The 21,519-nt window shown below is 39.2% G+C and overlaps 1 protein-coding gene across 1 annotated transcript in view; it reads right to left on the bottom strand.

Moving 5' to 3' along the window:
- Positions 1–5,480: 5,480 nt before the first annotated feature.
- Positions 5,481–21,519, bottom strand: part of CNIH3 (cornichon family AMPA receptor auxiliary protein 3) — a 46,642-nt gene continuing 30,603 nt past the window's right edge. The window contains exons 4-6 of the mRNA XM_041425131.1: positions 10,988–11,100; positions 8,109–8,252; positions 5,481–6,422 (exon numbers count right to left, since the gene is read on the bottom strand). Coding sequence (XP_041281065.1) covers positions 6,395–6,422; positions 8,109–8,252; positions 10,988–11,100 — 285 coding nt within the window. The 3' untranslated portion in view covers positions 5,481–6,394. The remainder of the gene's footprint in view (positions 6,423–8,108; positions 8,253–10,987; positions 11,101–21,519) is intronic.

Below are 21,519 nucleotides of genomic sequence, written 5' to 3'. Positions count from 1 at the left end.
GATGAAGGATTTGGATTAGAACCAGTGCCACTGTTTTAGTCTGAGCTTGCACTGGGCTGGCTTTAAATGCAGCACTGAAAGCTACATGAAACAGGATCCAGTGTATGATAAAGAAAGAGAATAAATGGGTAAAGCCAAAATGAATCAGGAGGGTGCAAAATACTGAAATGGGGAGCAGTTTTGATCACTATTCTTTACATTTTAGTGCTTTCTGGCAGCATCAAATTACAGCACACATGTATGCAGAGGCTGAAGCACACTTCAGTTTGTCAGTAGGCCCTGAGGCACAGCACCAGCCCAGGTCAGGTACCCATCTCAGTGGCAGTAGAACAAATGCGTTTTGACCAATTCCACTGAATTCCATTGTCTCCTCCCATGAGAAAAAGTATTCATTATTTAGGATTATAATACCATCTAGATGTGTAATTCCCAATTTCAGCTGTGCAGTAGCAGGCACTACTCAGAGAGAGAAATGCTTCCATCTTCCAAGAGCTCACACAATACTGTGAGAAATCCTGCTTTGATTGTTCTACAAGACTTGTACGATGTTTTACTTGTCCTATTAAGTACTTGGTACTTTACATTACTATGCACACAGAGCCATTCCATAAGACTGGATTACTTCTGTGTTATTTAAAATGTTTCCATAAATCTTGGGGTGCTCCGTAAAAGTTGTTCTTTCCAGTCAGCGTTTCACACTGTTGACCAGTGGCTGCAAATCTGTTTAAAAAGACTGAAACTGTCAGAACAGTGGAACAGGCAAATTTCTTCATGTCTGTCAGGAGACTGGTGATATTAAGGATAATTTATAGAACAAAAGGAGCAACATCTCTTTGAGATTTAGACTAAAAAAGATATTTTGGCTTTTAATGCTTTATTCTGTTGCCATAATATAGTACTCATATATGGGATTTCATTATTAGAAAAAAAAAATTAAAAAGCACTTTACATTCCTCAGTCTTACTGAGAGTTTGACTTCACAGAAAGTCATGGAGCTGGGTCACAGAAGCATATTTTCTCTTATATGGGAAGTTGGCCAGCAATTAGAGGTAATAAAATAACTACTTCAAGTGTGCAAGCACTAAAGAATATTTCTAGACCTGTGGTTTATTAAATTGCATCAGAATATTGTCTGCAGCAAAGAACTACATTCTTTGGTTGAGGTGTACCACTGAAACACATCATCAGAATTTTGTTACAGTTTCACATATTTTCTGGGAGAAAAGAAGAATATGGTATTTCATGGGAGAATTTTCCCTCCTTCCCACCTGCGACTGCGTTACTGAGCAGAACAAAAATAAATCAGAACAATGTGTTCATGAGCAATGGATGATGGAAAAACTCACCAGAGCAGGAATCTGGACTGAGATCACCAATGTAAAGTTCAGTGGAGCATGGATGGCAGCCCAGTATTTGTTGCTTCCCAAAGAATAAAAACCTCAACTCTCAGTTTCTTTTAACCTTGTCGTCTCCTGTTCTATTTGTAGCAACTCAAGCTTGATCTAACATCCAATAACATTCTTGATGAAATGAATTTATTGTATTTGTTTGTGTTTTTTTCTATTTATGATTTCCACCAGCCTCTTGGTAGAAATTGTGCAATGTTCAGTGGGGCTCACATGAAACTGAAGGCATGATTTCCATCAACTTCCATGTAGCCAGATTTTCACCATGTTGGTATAACTTTCTGTGGTAGCTTAGCATGAGCATTAGAATTTTACCCTTATCCCTCAAAAATGCAGGTTCCCTTTCCATTAACATGATTCAGTTTAATGGATGTGGCACCAAGATCTAAAGGATCCTACCAACAAAAGTCTAGAGACTTTCCAGTGTGAACCTATTCCCCACTTAGAGGGAATGGGCATTAAATGGAAACAACAAATAACCTCCAGTAAATTCAAGGATTTTGCATCATGTGCTGTGATTTTTCAATTTTTTTTGGCAAAAATACCTGTGTGGAGTTGGAATGGAGAAAGGAAAAGCAATGGATTGCTAATACCCTTGCTAACAATGTAGGATTACTCATGACCCCAACAGCATTGCCAGATCATAACAACCTCAGAGCAGCTTCTGTAAGGTGTAGGTTGAAGAACTTTTTCTTTCTCTTTGAGGGGCTTAGTGCAAAAGGAAGAATATGGCTCAAGGAAGCAGATGGAAAAACATTTCTGACAGCTTAAGTACAGTTAATTATTTGTAGGCGAAGCATTCTGCTATCAGCACTGCTTTGCTGTACTTGAAACTGAAACAGTCAGAGCAGCAACAATTTTATTCATCATCACTGCAATTACCTGACTATAAATAGGAGACCTTGCCTTTCATCCCTTCCAGGAACAGGCAGCTAAAGGCCAGCACACTGTGTGGATGCCTCTTTGGGTAAGCAGCTCATCCAGGTCTCATCCTCTCCCATTTTTTTCCACCTCTTACCTTTTCCTTTTAAGCAGATTCAACAGTTACTGGAAACAGAAAAAAAAGAAAAACGAGTACAACACTATGGGAAGAGCTCACAAGGTAAGTATCACCACTTTCACTTCACAGATAGTGCAGCTGAGGAAAATGAATACTCATTTAAGATTTTAAGGTGTACTCATATAAGGTGTGCTCATTTCACACCTGCTCCTAAAGAGGCAAAGGGTGATGATGTGTTTTCTTGTGTCTTCTGGGATTTATCTGTACCATCAGATAAATCCCAGAACATTCTTCTCTCTGTGAGAGAAGAGAACTCTGCTCCTAAATAATGACATTCAGCCTTCTGGGAAAAGAGACAGGAAGAAAGCAGGCTTGCAGAGGAAATCTCCAGCCTCCACTAACCAACAAGGAGGAACTGGAGACAAAAATGATAGCACAGATTATTTCTCCCTCAAAAGTGTGACATAGGGAAGACACGTCCTTGTGACCAAAGATCACAGTATTCCTTTCTAATCTTCCCTTGCTTTGGTTAAAGCAGAATCACAGAATTTCCTGAGCTGGAAGGGACCCACAAGCATAATCAAGTCCAACTCCTGGCTCTGCAGACTAAATTCTATGAAAGGGAACGTAATATTAATCAGTTTTTCCATCAGCTTTAAGGTTCGTATCAAAGAGAAACAAAATGCTATTGAGAGCTGTGTGATTACTTTTTTGAATAAGTACTATTGGAAAGAACTGAGACTGTTAGCTTTCATTGTCCACTCACAGCAAGAACTAATTAGAGTAAGATACTCTCCAGAATACTCTGAACAGCTGTGATTATCCACTCTTAAGAAAGATTAATTTGACTGGAAAGACAACAGAGAAACCCTTTAAAAAAGACATGGAGAATAGAGTTTTCTATGGGAGGACATGAGACAGCTCACTTTTAACAGAATGGAGGGTGAAAAGGACTTCTTTCTCTGTATATTGAAATCTTAAGCAGCATGAGACAAAGTGTACTTAGGCTAATGTTGGCTCAAAAGCAAGTGGAATAAATTACCTAAGAATAAATTTATTCTGGAAATGCAAAAATTAAAAAAAAAAAAAAAATCAAGTACCAGAGCAGTGAAATCGTGGAAACACTCACTCAAAGCAGTAGTGGGACCAAGTGAAGTGTTCTGTTTTCCAGTGGAGTTTGGTAAGTGTATTGATGAAGTTGCCTGAAATAGAGAACTTCTTTCAAATGACCAAGCCTATCCACTCCAGTCCTTCACGTACCCTGAGGTTACATTTGGAAGACCCACATAAACAACGACTTTTTGTGCAAAGTCAAGAATTACAGGCCAATGCCAGTCACAAAAACTCACAGAGCTTCTACTCAGTCCTGCAGGCAAATAATTTACCTCCTACCAGTCCAGCTCATCCCTGAACCTCAGGATTTGAAAATTGTGAGTTTTCAGACAAGAAGCCGTCATACTTTCACCCATCCAACCTCACAAAATTCCAAGCCTTGCAATGAAACTGACTTGAAAGCATGTATTTGGAATATAGGGAACCTGAAGTAATTTCATCTCCTACGAAATCCTAGAAGATGCATGGAAAGATTCAGTCACCTGCTCAGAGCTCAGAGATGAAAGTTTTATGAGGTAGCAAGACATCTAGAAGTTATTCACTGTGACTTGTTCCTGTGAATTTAGTTCCTATACTGCTGTTAGATGCAGAGCAGAAATTCAGTTACAGACAATCATGACTTGTTCCTGTGAATTTAGTTCCTATACTGCTGTTAGGATGCTGAGAAGAAATTCAGTTACAGACAATCACCAGCTTTTCATGGGTTGTGCATTAATTATTCCACTGCAGCAGAGCTTCATCATTTAGCTCTGTAATGATGCAGTGAAGTTCCTTAGCTGAGACTCACTCCAAGAGAACATATCTGTATTGCCTGCAGGTGCAATGCAGTGTGATTTCAAGAGCAGCTCAGCCACCTCTGTGGTGGGTGCAATCCAAATCTATGAACCATCAGAGTCCAAATCAGCTTCCCAACATCTAATTTGGCAGCCTTATGCTTCTAGAACTGGGTATACTACAATACTACATTGTATGAAGATAAAATGCATCCAATTAAAACTACTGAAAATTAAATAATAAAACTACTGTAAATTAAAGAATGGCAGCCCTTGGGACAACTTCATATAAATATTGTTAGAATGATCCCAGTATAATGCTTGCACAGGCCAGCTAGCCCCATTCCAAGCAATGCCCAGGCAGGATTTGGGAGCTGGCGTGGTCCAGGAGCAGTTAGCATGCAGCCACTGTGCTTTGCTGGTAACAGGATTTAGTTTTGTTAACACACAGACCAAACCAGAGTGAGTCCTGGCACTGCAGGCACACAGAAACTCCATCTCCACAGGCAACATGCCAGACATGGGATGACTCAGCAGCCATTGTGAGACTGCATCTCTCCAGCTGAACTGCTGTGCCCAGCCCAAAAACATCTCAGAGCTTGGTACAGGATCAGTCTACTGGCTCTCAATAGCCAGACCAAAGGTGGTGATCAGTGAGCTCGTGTTAACAGGACCAGCTGTGAATAAGCCAGGGGACAGATGGGCCTCTCCACACTGTTGTCTGCCAATCTCTGGCAGAAACCCACCTTATCAGCTCATTCCCAATGCAAGAGCCAAGCAGTGTCTATGAAGGCTCTGGTGTTAGTCTTGAGTTTACAGCCTTGCTACTACCCACAGCACCAGTGACTTTGAGGGAATGAGTCTGGGTTCACTTGGATCAGCATTGAAATACATTTAGCAGCAGTCCTGGACACTTGATGCCTTTGACCTGTCAAACAGATGGACCTAAAATGTAAATAGATTGCAAGTATTTATATAGATATGTATTTGTATGTGAATATATATATATATATGTATAAAGATATGCAGCCCATATAAATGAATTTGAGTAAGAATTCTATGACAAAATTTTAAAACCTTTAAATTATAAAAAACTGAACATCTTTCAATAGGAACCTCATACAAGACAAAGACATTTTGTGTATTTGTTCCAGCTTAAATTTTACAGCAGAAGTAAAACTGCAAAACAGAATTACAGACCACAATTAGCTGGTCCCGTATTTGCTATCCAGCATTGTGATGAATATAACAGCTAAGTTCTACAATCCTCTTTAAATATATGCAGCTTTTACCTGGTTTGGGTTTTTTTTCAGTCAGAGGAACACTATTCTGATAAGTGCTTGGCCTGATTAGGTTAAACTCAATGTATTTCTACATCTCACTGTATGGTGTTGTTGCATCACAAATGAAGTACAGAAATATACCGGATGCTCACCTGCAGGAATAGCATATAGTTAGAATACAGAACACTGAAACTGCAAATTCTTTTGTTATTGTTGTTTTGGTTGGGAAAAAACAAAACAAACCAACAAACCAAAACCACTGAAGCAGTTCCATGAGATTTGACATCTCTGTTTGACTAGTGCCATGAGCATAGCCCTGCAGGACAGTCACACATCTCATCCCAAGTCCACTTGGACTTGTTTTCAGAATGTTGTACAGCTCTTCTTTCTGTGTAAGATAGTCTTGTCCTGTGCTTCCTCAGTCCAGAATAGTCCTTAAGAAAAGAAATGTTGCTTCCTGGAAGACAGCAGGGACTATAGGCATTAAAGTTTTAATGAATCCACTAAACCAAGCAGCGTTATCCCTGGAAAGGTGAATAGTTGTATAATTTGGCCCATATTGCTGCAATTTTTTCTGTTTGCTTGGGTTTTGAAAATCATTTGCTGCAATACATTGAGAAACAGGAGACAAACAGAATTAACTCAGCCATTCTCCGATGGTATTCTGCTTCTCTTTGCTGGATGTCTCTTTCATGTACCATATTTACTGCTTGGGTTCAAAGTTTTCCTCTTTGCTTTTTTTAATCATGCATCCCTTGTTTCACTCGTCCTTGCACCTCCAGCCTTTGTTGTTTTCAGTCCTGAGTGATGATCTTTCAGTTAAGAGCTCACCAGAGTGTAGATCATGCTGAATGTAAAAGAAAGACACAATATGAAAGTATCCCTTTGAAGCATGCAGAGCACTTTGATTTTTATAACCCTTTGCTGTCTGTTCCTCAGGTCTGACTGTAATGACCTGTGTTTTCCTTTGCATTCCTTCTATCTCTCTAAAGCATCTTAATTATGGTGTATTCAAGATGGGTATCAAAAGGCACTCAAGAAATAACAAATTCATTATCGACATCCTACTGCACCACAAGCTGTGTTTGAGCTTTTTAAAGCTCAGTCTGATGTCTGGATTTGAACAGCAAAGAAACAAAACCATTTTGCTTTAGTGTGTTTGATCTTTAAAACTTCAACCAGCAACTCTCGGCAGGGCAGGCAAGGTTTTCCATAAAATTGCATTGTTTTGATTCCTTTGGAAAAAAACTCTGTGCACTAGAAGAAACATAAAATGCAGCCACCAGCTGGACTGAATCCATACATATTAAATGCAACTCTGAAAAGCAGAGAAAAACAGTATATATTGCCACAACTCCATTTTGTTGCAATTCTAATTCTGCCAATACCCAGGAAAGCACTGAAAAAATGTCTGTAATTTATACTATTTTATCTAGCACCAGGCAGTGGATTTTGGATGGTGGCCATGTTTTAGATTGAAGGGCTCAGAGGAATCTGCACAGCAGTAAAGTCTCAGGAGAAATGCTACACCACACTGCTGAGCTGACTTTGATCCCAACACAAAAACGTGGAGTTAAAAAATGCTTTTTCCCCACAAACCTCAATAGCATTTAAAAGGAATATTGAGAAACAACAACATGCAGCAGTGACTCCTCAAGATGTGGTGAACAGCAGAACAGGTCAGACACCAGTAATCAGAGGAGAAAAACACACTTTTCTTCCACCAGCACACAAACCTGCTTTGCAGAGGGATGACTACAAGACTGGCTTGAAGAGGCAACTCTAGGCAAATACATCATGGAGGAAGGAGTAGAAGAAAGACAGCTAAAGCATCACCTCCATTTAAAGTGTGTTAGAGGTTGTTGTCCAGTAGTTTTTATGGTGTGATTACACTGGGATCCTGGCAAGGCCTTACCTTATATGATCCTCACGTATTTTTGCACTGGGCATTTGTGCCTGTGCACTGAGGACGTGTGACAGTTGAAAGGGGCAGGGGGACAATGCCCAATTGGTGTGCATATCTCCAGGAATATACTTTAATTAGGGGTTTGGATCATGCACAGGCTTTGCCCTGTCATGAAAGAGAGCCTGTAGGAATGACTAGGGGCATGATGCCTTCCATGTTCCCACCCAACATCTACCTACCCATTTATTTACCATCTTGAGTATTACTATACCAAAGGTATTGTATTTTTCTTATGATCCTCTTGAATCACAAGGAATTATAGTTTTTTATTTGATGTAATGCCATTAGCACAACATTCACTCTTTTACCATTCCAAAAGATCATACAGAGAAGCAAAAGTTATTTCCTTTGATTGGTGCTGGGGCCTGGCTCAGGTCTTAAGTAAACACTAAATATTCTGTACTGAAGTGTCAGCAGTCAGTGGGAGTGCTTCCCCGAATCAACAGCAGAAGCAACCTTTTATGAGACAAAGGAAATTGTCCAGCTGTTTCCAGTCATTCCTAAGTGCAATTCCACAAGTGAAATGAAAAGCAGCTACTGTTCTCTTAGTGAAATGGCCAGACTTACCAGTAGAGATAGTAGAAGAAGGAAAGGAGGTAGAAGGCCAGCTTACACCAAGCCTCTTTCTGGCAGTAACTCAAGGTATCTGCGTTCATGACTGCAGGTGGATCATAGGCCAGCTCTGAGCTATCTGCTGGGCATCGAAAATACCTGAAAGAGCCAGAGAATACACCTGGAATGACTCTGTGGTAATCTGTGTTAAGTATGTGCAGACACACACCTGACTTCCATCTTCCATGATGCAGCAGGAATTCCCCTTTCTTTCCCAAGTCTCTATTTCCAGACATTGTAAAAATTAGGATGCTAGTCTAAGCACTCCTTTCTTACAGAACCAAGCAATTAATGAATGTGGATTTTCTGTGTTATATTAATTCTTCAGATCAAAACATATCCCCTTCCTACAGAGTTATTTCTGGCTTATCCACTCATAACTTACACATTGTGAGTGACAATATATGGTGGTTTGTGATCACAGAGAAGAGGAAGGGCTTTTATTGCACCTACACAACTGATTTCAGACATGATGAAAGGTGACAGTCCCAACCAACTGTTAGCTAAGTTCCTCCAACTCTGAAAAGGAAAAAAGCCAATATGGAGTAATGTAGGAAGTGGCTGACCAATATTTTCTACATGTGGCACTGCTCAAGAATTTATCATCCAAATATTTTTCTTCAAAAAATATTTTTCCTCTTACATAGGACAACTTTCTAACTATTCTCAGCAATGGCTGAGTGTTTGAGAAAATTGTGACAGAAGAACTTCTTTGACAAAGGAGCTTTTGTCTCAGTCAGTGTGCAGTAAAAAGCAAAACCCAAAAAGTCCTCAACAAAGTTAATTAACTACTCTAAGATCAGCACAAATCAGAGGAAATATTGTTATTTCTGCTGCTTTGACAAAGTAAGCAGAAGATTGCTGATTGCTTACAGATGGATATACAGATAGACAGGAAGATTTAAAAACACCAAGCAAGTGACCAGCAGCAAACTTTGAAAGGAGAGGTTCTCAAAATAACTTTGCCTTTTCCCCTTCCAATGTTAGTCACATCCACTTACAACCTCTAATAAGATTGCAAGTTCTTTTATGGAGAACCACAGGTGGAATCTTGCTTAATTCTACTCATTTGTATAAAGATATTACAATGTATTCCCATGGTTCTGTGCAGAACTTTACACAACAAACCCAAACCTGCCTGTGGTTAAAGCAGGAATAATTATGGAGTATTTATAGCAAAGCATATGAAGAATCACAGAAAAAAAAAAAGAACCAGAAGTTTTCTCCAAAGGTTGATATCATTACTCAGAATCTAGTCATTTTCCTCTTGGGAAGAACCAGAAGTTTTCTCCAAAGGTTGATATCATTACTCAGAATGTAGCCATTTTCCTCTTGGGGAAAAAAAAAAAAGTTTTTAGAAATTTTTTTAATGGGTGTCATTGTCACACTAAGGGCTGTTAACCCTTAGCAAAAGAGCAGCCTAAAACATTATCATTTTTATTGCAGCAGAACAATAGGGAGAAAAGCACTTGTAGCTTAATTTCATTTAGTTTTCTAAGAGCTATACTGGCACTCTAATTTCTGAATAATACACTTTATCCTATGACTGCATTACAACCAAGCTTTTGCAGAAAAAAAAAAAAAAGTAAAAAAGCTACTGCTTTTTAATTCCTGGTTGAGATGATGATTTTACAGAACTGTTAACCCTTAGCAAAAGAGCAGCCTAAAACATTATCATTTTTATTGCAGCAGAACAATAGGGAGAAAAGCACTTGTAGCTTCATTTCATTTAGCTTTCTAAGAGCTATACTGGCAGTCTAATTTCTGAATAATACACTTTATCCTATGACTGCATTACAACCAAGCTTTTGCAGAAAAAAAAAAGTAAAAAAGCTACTGCTTTTTAATTCCTGGTTGAGATGATGATTTTGACTTCTTTACAGAATTATTCTTCTGCTACCATATGTACCTTTGTAACACAAAGAGACCCTGACAGACAAAAATCATCTGTGCTTTTACAAACATTGTGAAAATGCGAAACTAGGGAAGTCTCCAGACTGACAACCATAAAAACTGATGTCTTTTGGTTATTTTCAGAAGCAACAGAAGGCTGATCCTCCACTAGAATGCAGAGGGAGATGCAGGAGCAGCAGCTGCACTGCCTGCTGGAAAAGAACAGCAGGTCTTACGTGATCAACTCTGGAAGCCCCTCCATGAATATAAACACAATTCAGAGGTCCAGAGTGGGAACATTCCCCACTTCTTCACAAGGGCAGGGTGAAGAAACAGCTCTTCACTTACTCCAATCCCTACTCCATGATTCTCTAAAAGAGGATTATCTTGCAGAACAGAAAATCCCTACTGTACAGAAAGAAAGAACTTACTTTACACTGAAAAAAAAAATTAATCAAAAAGCTGCCAAAGAAGATGAGACACAAAAATCTGTCAACCTTCCCAGTATTTCACAACTACAATGGAAAGGTTTCCTTGCTAGGGCTGAATGAAGAGGTCCAAGCTCTTTCAGATATGAACTGTCTTGCAGCTCCCCATCTGTGAAGTATTTAGAGCCTCACCATGTTCCAAATTCAGATTCCAGCCTATTTCACTTCCATGTTTTCACTTGTGATGAGTGCATCCTGACACCCTTCAGAATATTCATCTAAGTAACTGAGAGCCACATTGTATTATCATGTTTTCCTTAGCCATTCTGGATCATGAAAAAAATTCCTTTTTCTCTGGAAATACAAGTTTCAGCAGCTTATAGGCAAGAGCCTCTAGGCAAGAGATGCTCATCTACACTCCTATCACCGTCCTTCATTGTTCACGCAACCTGCATGTGCGCTGAGCTGACAAGCAAGGCTAACAAGCAGTCAGCATATAAAAGAAGGGCTTACCTCCAGAGGTGATAAAAAAGCAAAGGAACATTTAACCCCAGTGTGAGCCACTCCTGAGCACATAAAAACATTATGCAGAAAAGACTGTGGATGGAGTACTCTGGCAGCACCAGCTAAAAGGAAAGGAACAGAAAGAAGTCAGTAAAACAAACATCTCTTTGATTTTAGTCACCTAGGTAGTTTTTCAGAGAACAAATCAACTCTGCAAGTCTTGGAAGTCTCCTGTGTGTCTGTCCCTAGACACAGCTCAGCTGGCAGACAGTGTGAGCAAGGAGCACAGGACCCAGGGCCAGGTTTGTTAAGGTTCTACCCAAGTTTGTACTCCAAGGGCTTGTTGAGAGACATGGGATAAATCACTTACTGTCCTATCTGGTGTTCCAGACCTATGTCTACAAAACATACATTATATTAATGCCTCCCTCACCAAAGCATTTCGAGACTAAATGAATGCCAGTAAAAGAGTTTGCAAAGAACAAAGTTTTATTACTGAAGCATTCAGAAAGGAAACAAAGCTATTCCTGAAGTTTTGCTTCTACATTGGAGGAGTGTCTTTGGAAAAACAAAGTGCTGCTTCTACCATTTTGATATGTTATATACACCATAAAGAGATCAAATCCATTACCAAGTCAGTCTTGTAAGCACAAACCCACTAAGACAGGAAACTCACCTCCTAAGAAAACCCATGGCTCCCTACACTTGTCGTTTCAGAACCATGATGATTCTTTCTATTAAAAGAGAAAATGAGTGGGCAGCTGGCAGAAGCAGAAATGTATGTGATGTTGATTCAGAGTAGTTATTTCAAAAGGCACTTTGCTTTCTTCACTGCTTTCCCATTTCTTAGCTAGCTGTCTTCTTTTGTTTTCTTCCCAGATATTTTCTCAGAAATCCCTGTTTCTTTTCTTCAAGTCAGAGAAAAGACTAATTTCCAGCAGTGCATATTTCTCAAAGCTAGACAAACTCATACACAACTCATCTGCATCCACTGCTTCACCTTGGAGATACATCGACCAAAATTAAATCACAAAAGGCATTTGGGGGCTTTTTTAGATGACAATTAATTATTATCTGTCAAATAATTAAAGTGAGCCCTATTGTTTTTTAAACAAGGTCAAATTTACTACACAGCTTCTCCAAATACCTACTCCCATACAGCTGTGCTGCAAGGAATTCCATCATCTTGGCTCCAGGAGTCTTTCCACCTCACATGGAACATACTGTTTTAATGCATTTCACTTCAGTACTTGAAGAAGTTAACAAATTTGGGCATCTCCGTGACTGTGCCTTCAACTTAAACATTCTCAAGGGCTTATTTCATGTGGATGAGAAATCATAATACAATTATATACTTCAGATTCCAGATGGTACTTATTTATCACTGCTGGATCTTTTTTTTTTTTTCAGTTTGAGAATGTGATTTACAACATGACTATAACCTTTCCCCAAAGAATGATTCATCTTCATAACAAATTGTAGACAAGAAAGGTCTTCATGATGTACGTCTGCCCACTGAACATCACAACACTCAAAAGTGTATTACACTCATTTTCACATATTTGATTTCTGGATCCAGCACAATACACAAACTTAGTGAGACTGCAACCCTGGTGCCTGATCAGTGGGCTGGCTGGTAATAACAGGGAAGGAAACCCACGGTGAATATTTATGCAGAGCTTGAAAAACAAACCAAAAATCTGCAGTGAAATAAGAAAGGAAACAAAGAAAGCAAAGGACTCTCAGAAGTAGGCTCACTTTCCAGTCACAATTTCTGGTGTAAATTAAATCTATCTATACTTTTGGTAGAACAGCAAATGGGTCATTTATGTCTCTTCAACCTTTTCTTTGACTGGTATTTTCCTGTAGACATAAATAAGAAAGGATCATTGCTAATCACTGTTTCTAGAGGGAATTTGTGCAAAGAAGCAAACAAAGCCTAGCCTGCAAAGCCAGTTACAGTCAGCTGATGTACTTCAGAGACCAAATCTAAAAGGAGGTGAGAGACTTGGAAACATAAAGCACAGAAAGACACTAACCAACAGCAAGGCTTATGAGGTCAAGTAAGTAACTAAAATAAAACACTGCCTCAGTTCTTGGCTGTAAGAGTCATCCTGCAATTTGACACTATATCCTCTGAAAACAATGAAAACTTGAAATCAACTTTAGCAAATATGGGATTCAGCTGCTGGAGAGAAGAAAGCTGGCTGAGAAACAAGCAGCAGTCAATCCTTGTTGTTCCTGCTGAGGTACTCAACTGAAAAGCAACTTCAGTGATACAGATAACTGCAACAGGAACTAAACCAACGTCTTTAATTCATTCCTGTGAGAGCATAGGAAGCTGTCAGATGGTAAACATGTTAGGATATAAATAGTACACTTCTATTTTGAACCAGGAACATCCTGATTCAAATAACGACCTCTGCTTTCTGACACAGCTCAAGATAAAGCTTGCGATGGTTATGAAACATGGAGAAGAAGGAGAAACTGGCATAGCAGCACAACTCTTAAAGGAGGTAACTTGGTCACTTGGAGTCCCAAGCTCAAATGACACTACAAATTTACCACCAGAAACTCAGCTGGCTGATATTTCCCTGTGGAAAACCACAGGAAAGCCTGAAAAGGAAGTCAGCTTCTAGAAAAAAAAAAAATGCTGCTCATCAGAAATGCCTTTTGCTACAACATAAGCCAGGGAAAAGGAAACCACTGTAACTTTGTTAGTTTTGTTCTGATATAACTGTATAGTTAAGTAAATGTTCACATCAGTAAACCCTTATTCACACTTTATCATTGACATTTAAAATGTAAAACCTTAGGTGGGTATCATGCTCATTGCCATCTCACCACAAGAATTCATTCTCATACAAAGTAGCACACACACACTGCACATGTAGATTGATCCTTCTCTAATTCCACAGAAAATAAAGCGGCTGAACTAAAGTTTGGCTGAACTAAAGAGCAGGAAAACAAGCACTGAATTTAAGCACCTATCAGCAGCTTCTTTCTGTTTATAGGAATACAAAGACATCTTTAGGGAAGATCAGTCCCAAATAAAGTTATTCTGTTTCCCATTTCCTAAATCTGTTCTGTTGTTCTTATACAAAAGATAAACCTGTCTTTTTCTGTCTGTATCTTTCCTCCTTATTCTGTTTATTACAGATGGCTACCTCCTTCTCAAATGTAATTTTGATTTTACAGGACACTGTATCATTTTTACAGGGAATGACTCTTACAGTTTGTCTCACCAGTGAACAGGGCCCATAGAATACCTCACAGAAAACAGAACTGGGAAGACATTACAGCAGGAATAATAATATCCCTTCATCATTGCTATTAAATACTCACAGTTAGAAAATCAATTGCAACAACTGAATCAAACAGTTTCCCCCACTCTTAAGCCACTGAAATGTCAAGAAGCCACTGAAATGTCAAGATGCTTCTTTCCAGCACTTTGCTTGGACCAATGCTCCTGAGTGCTACACAATAATAATAATAATAATAATAATTCTCACAGAATTGCTGTTCCTTCCTCAAAACACCCAAGAGTCTACATCAGTCTCCATCTGTGCCTGCCACCCTCCACACTGCAACCACAGATTTTACGCTGTACTAGAAACTGCCAGCCATTACATGCTCTACCCTACCAGAGCTTCTGAGAGTCTTCATTACACTATTGGAGGCTGAAACAACTTCCCTTAATGACTGCCTACTCCTCCTACAGATGGCAGGAAAATCCTGCAGAGAAGAGGGGGCTGAATCTCCTTCTGGTGATTACCCCAGTGCAAACAAGTTGGTCACCTTAAAAACACACAAGCCCCTTCCCATCCACCTGAAAGCAACAGAAAACTGAAAGCATCATGCATGTGTGGAATCACTGCCAGGCTCCAGATGAGGTCTGACCTAAGTGCACACTGCTTTATTGCAGTGGTTATTGCTACTGCATCTGCTTGCACTAGAGGATGGCTGCAGCTTGTCACTATGGGGCTCATTTGCTGCTTTTTCCACCACATCCCTCAAAAAAGCTCGGCCCTCAAAAAGAATCAGTCCTCATCAATAGCAGGGAAAGAGGGGGTGGACGTGTACCCAAGGTTTTCAGGACACAGGAGTTATTTCAATAGCACTTTAAAGCTCATCCCTACAGAGCCTGCCAGAGAAAACCTGGGTTACTGGGGAGTGTCAGCTGAGTTAAAGACACTGTGAGATCAAAGGGAGATTATTTAATGACTCCGAAATTCCCCTAACTGAAAAGCACAGACTGGAAAAATCAGAAGTGTAATGCAAGAAAGGGAAAAAAAGAAAGCAAAACCACACAAAAAATAGTAGTAGCATGTGCTTTAGCCCAGACTGTGTATGTGGAATGTACATACTCTGAAACAAATCATCTGTTTCCTCCTGCTGCTGCACAAACCAAAGAAGAAGGGTCAACTATGTGTAATTTAAATACACAGACCATATATCTTAATAATTCCAACAGTTTTAAACATACTGTTTGCTCTGATCAAACAGACAAAACACTAAATTTTACTCTTGAAATACAAGAAGTCTTCCCACTTTTCTAATCTACTTTAAATGATTTGGGTTACTTGACTTCCAAAACATCTTCTGAAAGGCTGCCCTAGAGCCCAATACAATGCTGTCACAGTAAATATACTAAGGTTTTCTGTCCAAATATTCAGGTCCAATTTATTTCAATTCTCCTGTTAAAATCCACCCTTGCTTGTGTCACTACAGACTGTTCCTTAGTTGCTAATTCAGTAGCATCAAATTGTTATAACACAAACATGTAACAAAACCATTTTAAGTAATTCAAAACCATGTTATGCAAACCTCTAGAAGTATTTAGCAGTTTGGTAGGTAGATTTGTGCACGTAGTTCAGAAGAAAATGCCTGGGAGATGGATTCCAGATCATCAAAAGGACAACATGCAGTTGAACCTACTAAATTCATATATGCAGCTTTACATTTTATCTGGGGGAGAGCAGCAGCACATACATGCAAGACTTAATGTCACAAACAAAATGCAGAGCACAAATTAAAAAAAAAAAGGGATATAACATCTGTGTTTTCACCCTTCCACTCACTGCTCGGGATCACAATGAAACAAAGTAGCAAAAAGCCAGTGCTTTGTGAAGGCAATTTAATTATTCTAAAGAGCTATTGGAATTTCTTTAAACATTTCTCTTAAGTGGATGTGAACATAAGTCACTCCACAGCACAAATACCAGACAATGAAATGAATAACACAAAGAGCCTAATTACTATTCTCACTCCATATCCATCTGTGACACAGTACAAGATCTAATATTAAAATACAGGATTTCTGGATGCTTTTTCCATCTCAGCTACTAAACACATTTATATTTAGGCCTATCATTTCACTTCTCATTGTCTCTTTCTCTCTTCTGCAACATGGGGATAATTATATTCAATTCTATATATTCCACTGGAGCTAGTTTATGACTAGAATATTTAAGCTTTTTCTTAAGACCAGTAGTAACTTCAACAGGACTGACAGATGAGAATCAGGTCTTTACAGGAGTATCCATAAATATTTCGGTATTGCAGAGCCCATGGAAGGTCATAGCAGCCAACAGGTAAAAAGGTTATGAAACGGATTTAAAAAAAGACTGAAAGGTCTGCAGGGCACCGGCACAATTCAAGAAGTGCCCCATCCTCGGAAGGCACGTCATTAGGGCAGATGTGCTGTGATCTTACAAGTGTATCTCCTCTGCAAACTGTTCTTTTCCACTCAGCAGGGATCAGGAGACATCTTTATGACCTTCCTTTTTCTAACGCTAATTCCGAACCAGCAACAGAAGCTGGGTTAGCAACCCCGGAGTGCAAACTCCTCTAATTTCCACAGTGCTGGCAGCAAACAGGGTAATAAACCTCTTCTTGCCCTACCTCGCTGTGGTATTTCAGGCACAAGCAGCCAGGACACCCCGCAGCTGGGCTGCTCCAAGAGCTCCTGCCGCCTTTGTCTGCCCCCCCAAAACTGGGGAGAAGGGCAATTAGCGCGGCAGCTGTTCGTGAGGAGCTACAAAACCAACCCCAGTTCACAGGCAGGGCTATGAATGCACAAACCTCAGGGATGATCAAAATGAAGTTCAGCCATCTGCACGGCTCAGGAAGGGCCCCCAGGCCTTCTCCTGGGGGTCTGCCCGAGATTGACACTTCCATAAATGCTGAAAACGAAGTGTTTGCTGAAGGGCTGTTTTCTTACCGGGTGTGTAAAGACTGGCAGTCTGAGGAAGCAGATTTGGTGCAGTGCAGACGTGGCAAAGACATTTCCCTCCCTGGCACTACAACAGCTTTGTAGAAAACATCAGCAACGAGATGCAAGGCAGGACATTTAACTCTCAGCAGAAAAAAACCCTGCATCCATAAACAGGTATGGGGTGAAATCATTGTGCTCTACATTTAGGAATTATACTGCTTTTTGTAATTGCACAGTAGCTTTATAGGGTGTGACTCCAACTTAAAGCCACACTGAACATTCTGCCAAACATTACAGTGACCTCTGGTTTAACTTCCTTCGTTTTATTAAAATGCAAATACTTACTTTATTGCATACTGAATTAGAGCAAATATAGGCCATTAGCAAGTCAAATTCTGCCAATATTTCAACACAGCTCTGAGGAACAGATGCATAAATCGCATCACCCCAAGTGGCTGAGAAGTACACTGCTCTCAGGAGCACAGTACAGACGACATTACTCATCTACATTTTTGCTGCATCTTCAGCTTATTCCACTGTTACTTGTGATGTTCTCCCACTGCAAGGACTTATGTTTACAAACCCTCCAGCACAGGACTGGGAGAAGCTGAATTGTGGAGCAAGAGGTCATCAGTTACAGAGTGACACTTTGTTTGGCACTTGGATTATTGACTAAACACTTAGAGATGAGACTAGCAGCAAAATATAGTCAGTTAAACTGAAATAGTTTCATACAGAAATATTTTAATGAGTAATAGCACTGTGAATATCTCCCTTCAAAGGATATTCCAGTTTTTGTCAGGCATCACTCTGGCAAATCCTACTTCCCCCCTGGAGTAGAAGAGGAATAAGAATCAAACTGTGGCTGAATCACAAGTTTGAACTCTTCACTCTTGCAATAGTTTTCCTAACTTCTCCCATTACAAGCTCCCCCTGCTATGAGCACCTGGCAGACACAGCAGGATCTATCTTCTCATTATCCCTAGGTAAGCACACAGACATCCTTAGGCAATTATTGCTAAAAATAACTATTTTTATGTTCTAACTTTTCAAAAGTGCTGAATTCAGGATCTTGTAAAATTGACTAAAAATAGTGTTGGCACAATTCACTTAATCAATGAGTGTCAGTAGTGAATGAATTGCCTGCCAGAAATACAACACTTCCTCTCAGTTCTTTAGTCCTATTTTAAGGGCTTTCTTTCCAGATATGATACTGTAGCCAAAGAAAGGACAAAATGGATTATATTCTGTATTTTTACTGCAATAGTAATACTTTTTTAGTAAATATGAATGCAACCTCTTTAAAATAAAACAAAAAGTGTGAAGAAGAGATGCACTATCTCTTGTCAAGCAACATTTATGGAATAATTTGTGTACAAAGTATAAATACTGCCAGCTCTTTGATCCCAATTCTATTATCAGTTCTGCAAAATAGCTTCTGGACCAAGTTCCATTCTTTCTGATGAAATTCAAACTATGTGGGTGCCCCAAAGACTAACTGAATGGGGAATGCCCAATTTTATCCCATTCCACACTTCATAGACAACAAATGTAACAAAAAAGTAGGCAGAAAAGACTTAAAAGAGGGAAAGAGGGAAGCTTTAAATTATCTGTACTGAATTTTCTGTCAGAGTGCAGAATTGAAAAAGGCAGCTTGGTAACAAAGGTACTGAAGGCCTGGAAATCTATTACAAGATTCAGGGAAAATCATTATCCTTCATCCTTCTGGTGCAAACAAAACCTCTACCAAGTGTGAATCACTGTGAATATATTAACTCCCTCCTCATTTAGGCAAGCTGAGGAAAACAATTAAACCAACACAGAGCTAGTGAAAGTGTGTCATACTTCAGCTACAAATATTTTGCTTGCTTTTCTTGTATCTCCACTTCTTCTGTCATAATTCTTCTTTCTTTCTTTCCCCTGTACAACCTAAGGACAGCCTCACTGTTTACATGAACAGAAGATTTAGAATTTATCTCCTGCCTCTTTTGACTAGTGAGAGATGCTGTGCAAAAGTTGTCTAAAAAGAACTCCACCATAAGTCATGATTTTCATAAAATCAAAATCCTGTACTAATACATTTTTAGCTAACTTCACATTTTACCCTTGAAGTGTAAAAAATACTCTCTCCTAATGTAAAAATATCTTGTCAGAGTCACTCTGAAGGCCAGAATAAAGTTGGCTTTATCATGCAACAAAAGGTTAGCAGTACCTGTCAAATAAGAATGGAGTACTGAAATACAGACCAGTTTTGGGTTACTCACACATGTTTAGAGTCTGACGTACTTTAAAAAGTTTTGGGGTACTTCAAACAAAGGAGAACTTCAATGAATTTAGTTTTATGAAGCATGATGCAATCACAGTCCAAAAATCCTAATGGACAGAGTATGCAGAGCATGGCAAGCTTACACCATACAAAATCTCCAGGTATAACTAATGCCTCAGAAACAGCAATATCCTTTATTTCAGGGGCTACATGCAAACTCTGGAATTTCTTCTGAGGCAGTTTGGAAGGTAATTTAGTGTGTATATGTATAGCAGAGGGGTGTAGCTCATACTCAGTGTGACATTGACAGAGATCTAATTCATCTTATTGTCTCTTCTCATTAGTATTTCTGTAGAGCAAACATCCCAAGCCTCTAAGCATACAACACCAGATAATTTCACTCCCAGCAATCTGATATCAATGTGACCACAGTGAGTCTGACTCCAAACTGGGATGGATTTGAACAGCTGCTGTAGAGATCCAAGACCCCATGCAGTTATCAATACAACAAAACATCAGACCCCTCAAAAACAGCAAGCAAATTTTTACCTTCAGTTAAAAATAAAAGATTCAAGCTCTGCCTGCAAACAAGAAAACTTAAGTAGGTCTCCAAAAACAAGATTTCTACCATCAGAACAACTGTGCAACATTTCCTTTTGAGTTGCGTATATGTCTTGTGAGTGTAAACAAGTGTTCTTCATATTTATTACCAGGTTTTTGTAGCATCTGGCACAACCAGGCTTTACTCTTTACCGGAGACCAAAAGCACTGCTGTAACACAAACACCAACAGAAACATTATAGAAAAGGAGAGCCAAGTCTTGCTCAAAGTCATCTCTCAACACAACCTTTAAAAGATCAAAGTATCCAACTAAGAGAACAGAATGCAAAATTCAAAAAGTGGCAAAATGTAAGACAACAGAACATCCAGCTAAAGACAACAAAAGCAGAGCTGTATTATATTTTCTTCCAGAAAGGCAAATGTGTAACAGCCTAAAACTACCCTTTTGACTTAAGACAGTTTTAAAACATGAACTTTTCATCCGATAATATTAATTCATAATATCACTGTAATCCCAATAACAGATCACATGTTTAAACCTCTAAAAAAGGATTAATGAACATCTGTTTCATATTCCCTCTGCTTATCAGGCCAGTTAATAGCAAGTTCAGATCTTGACAAAACTATCTAATGTGATCCAATCAAAAGCATTCAACTCTGTTCTGAACCACTGAAATTGCAGTGCAAAGACTGGGGAGGAAGAAAAAATGAAAGCATTTGAGATGATAAAAACAGTCTTTAAAATACATAGTATTTACTTAAATAGTTTTATACACTGCCTGGGTATAACCTTCTGTGTTGCCCTGAGTCACAGGGAGACACTGAATAACAACCTGGGTACCTGCAGTATTTTTTCTACCCCCAGAATTTTATATTCACTCTTCTGAAGATATCCACATTGTCTCTTGATTGGGGTTTATGCTCCCAATCACTCTGTGGGAAGAGTCTCCTGACTGTTTTCCTACTGCCCAAAAGATTACTCAAAGCTCAGCAGTTTCATCACATTGATGAGGTGTGAAAAGAGAGAGCATTAGATACATCAAGAAACATGACATGTACTGAGAAGCCAGCAACAATGATGAACTCTTTGGTCTCTAATGAGAGCGGACAAAGTTCATGTGCTCCATCATTGTAACAATCGCTGCTAACAGGAAAAATGTCACACGCTGCCATTTTTTGTTCCCTTTTGTGATCTTTGTTTGAGCAGCAGTTTGTCAGAACTCTGGAAACATCAGCCTCTTTCTCCTGCAAGGCAGAATATCACTGTTATTTCCATAGCCCAAAAATGCCTAATTATTAGACTGAAAATTCTGTTTTCTTCTTAGATAACACAAGCACCTAAGCTTCACAGACTAGTCCACTACCAGGTAAGAGGAAACCTGGGATATATTAACCCTGCAGACTTGTCCCTCTAAGTGTGGTTATGCTGCAACATTTTCTGTTAAATCCAACTTAATGAGGAATTTAAACATTTTTATTGAGGTTGTAAAAAATGTG

This window comes from Onychostruthus taczanowskii, unplaced genomic scaffold, assembly GCF_017590055.1.
Source record: "Onychostruthus taczanowskii isolate IOZ18803 unplaced genomic scaffold, ASM1759005v1 scaffold87, whole genome shotgun sequence".
Taxonomy (NCBI): Eukaryota; Metazoa; Chordata; class Aves; order Passeriformes; family Passeridae; genus Onychostruthus; species Onychostruthus taczanowskii.
Note: the sequence above shows the minus strand (reverse complement) of the source record. Positions and strands in the feature narration are given on the sequence as shown.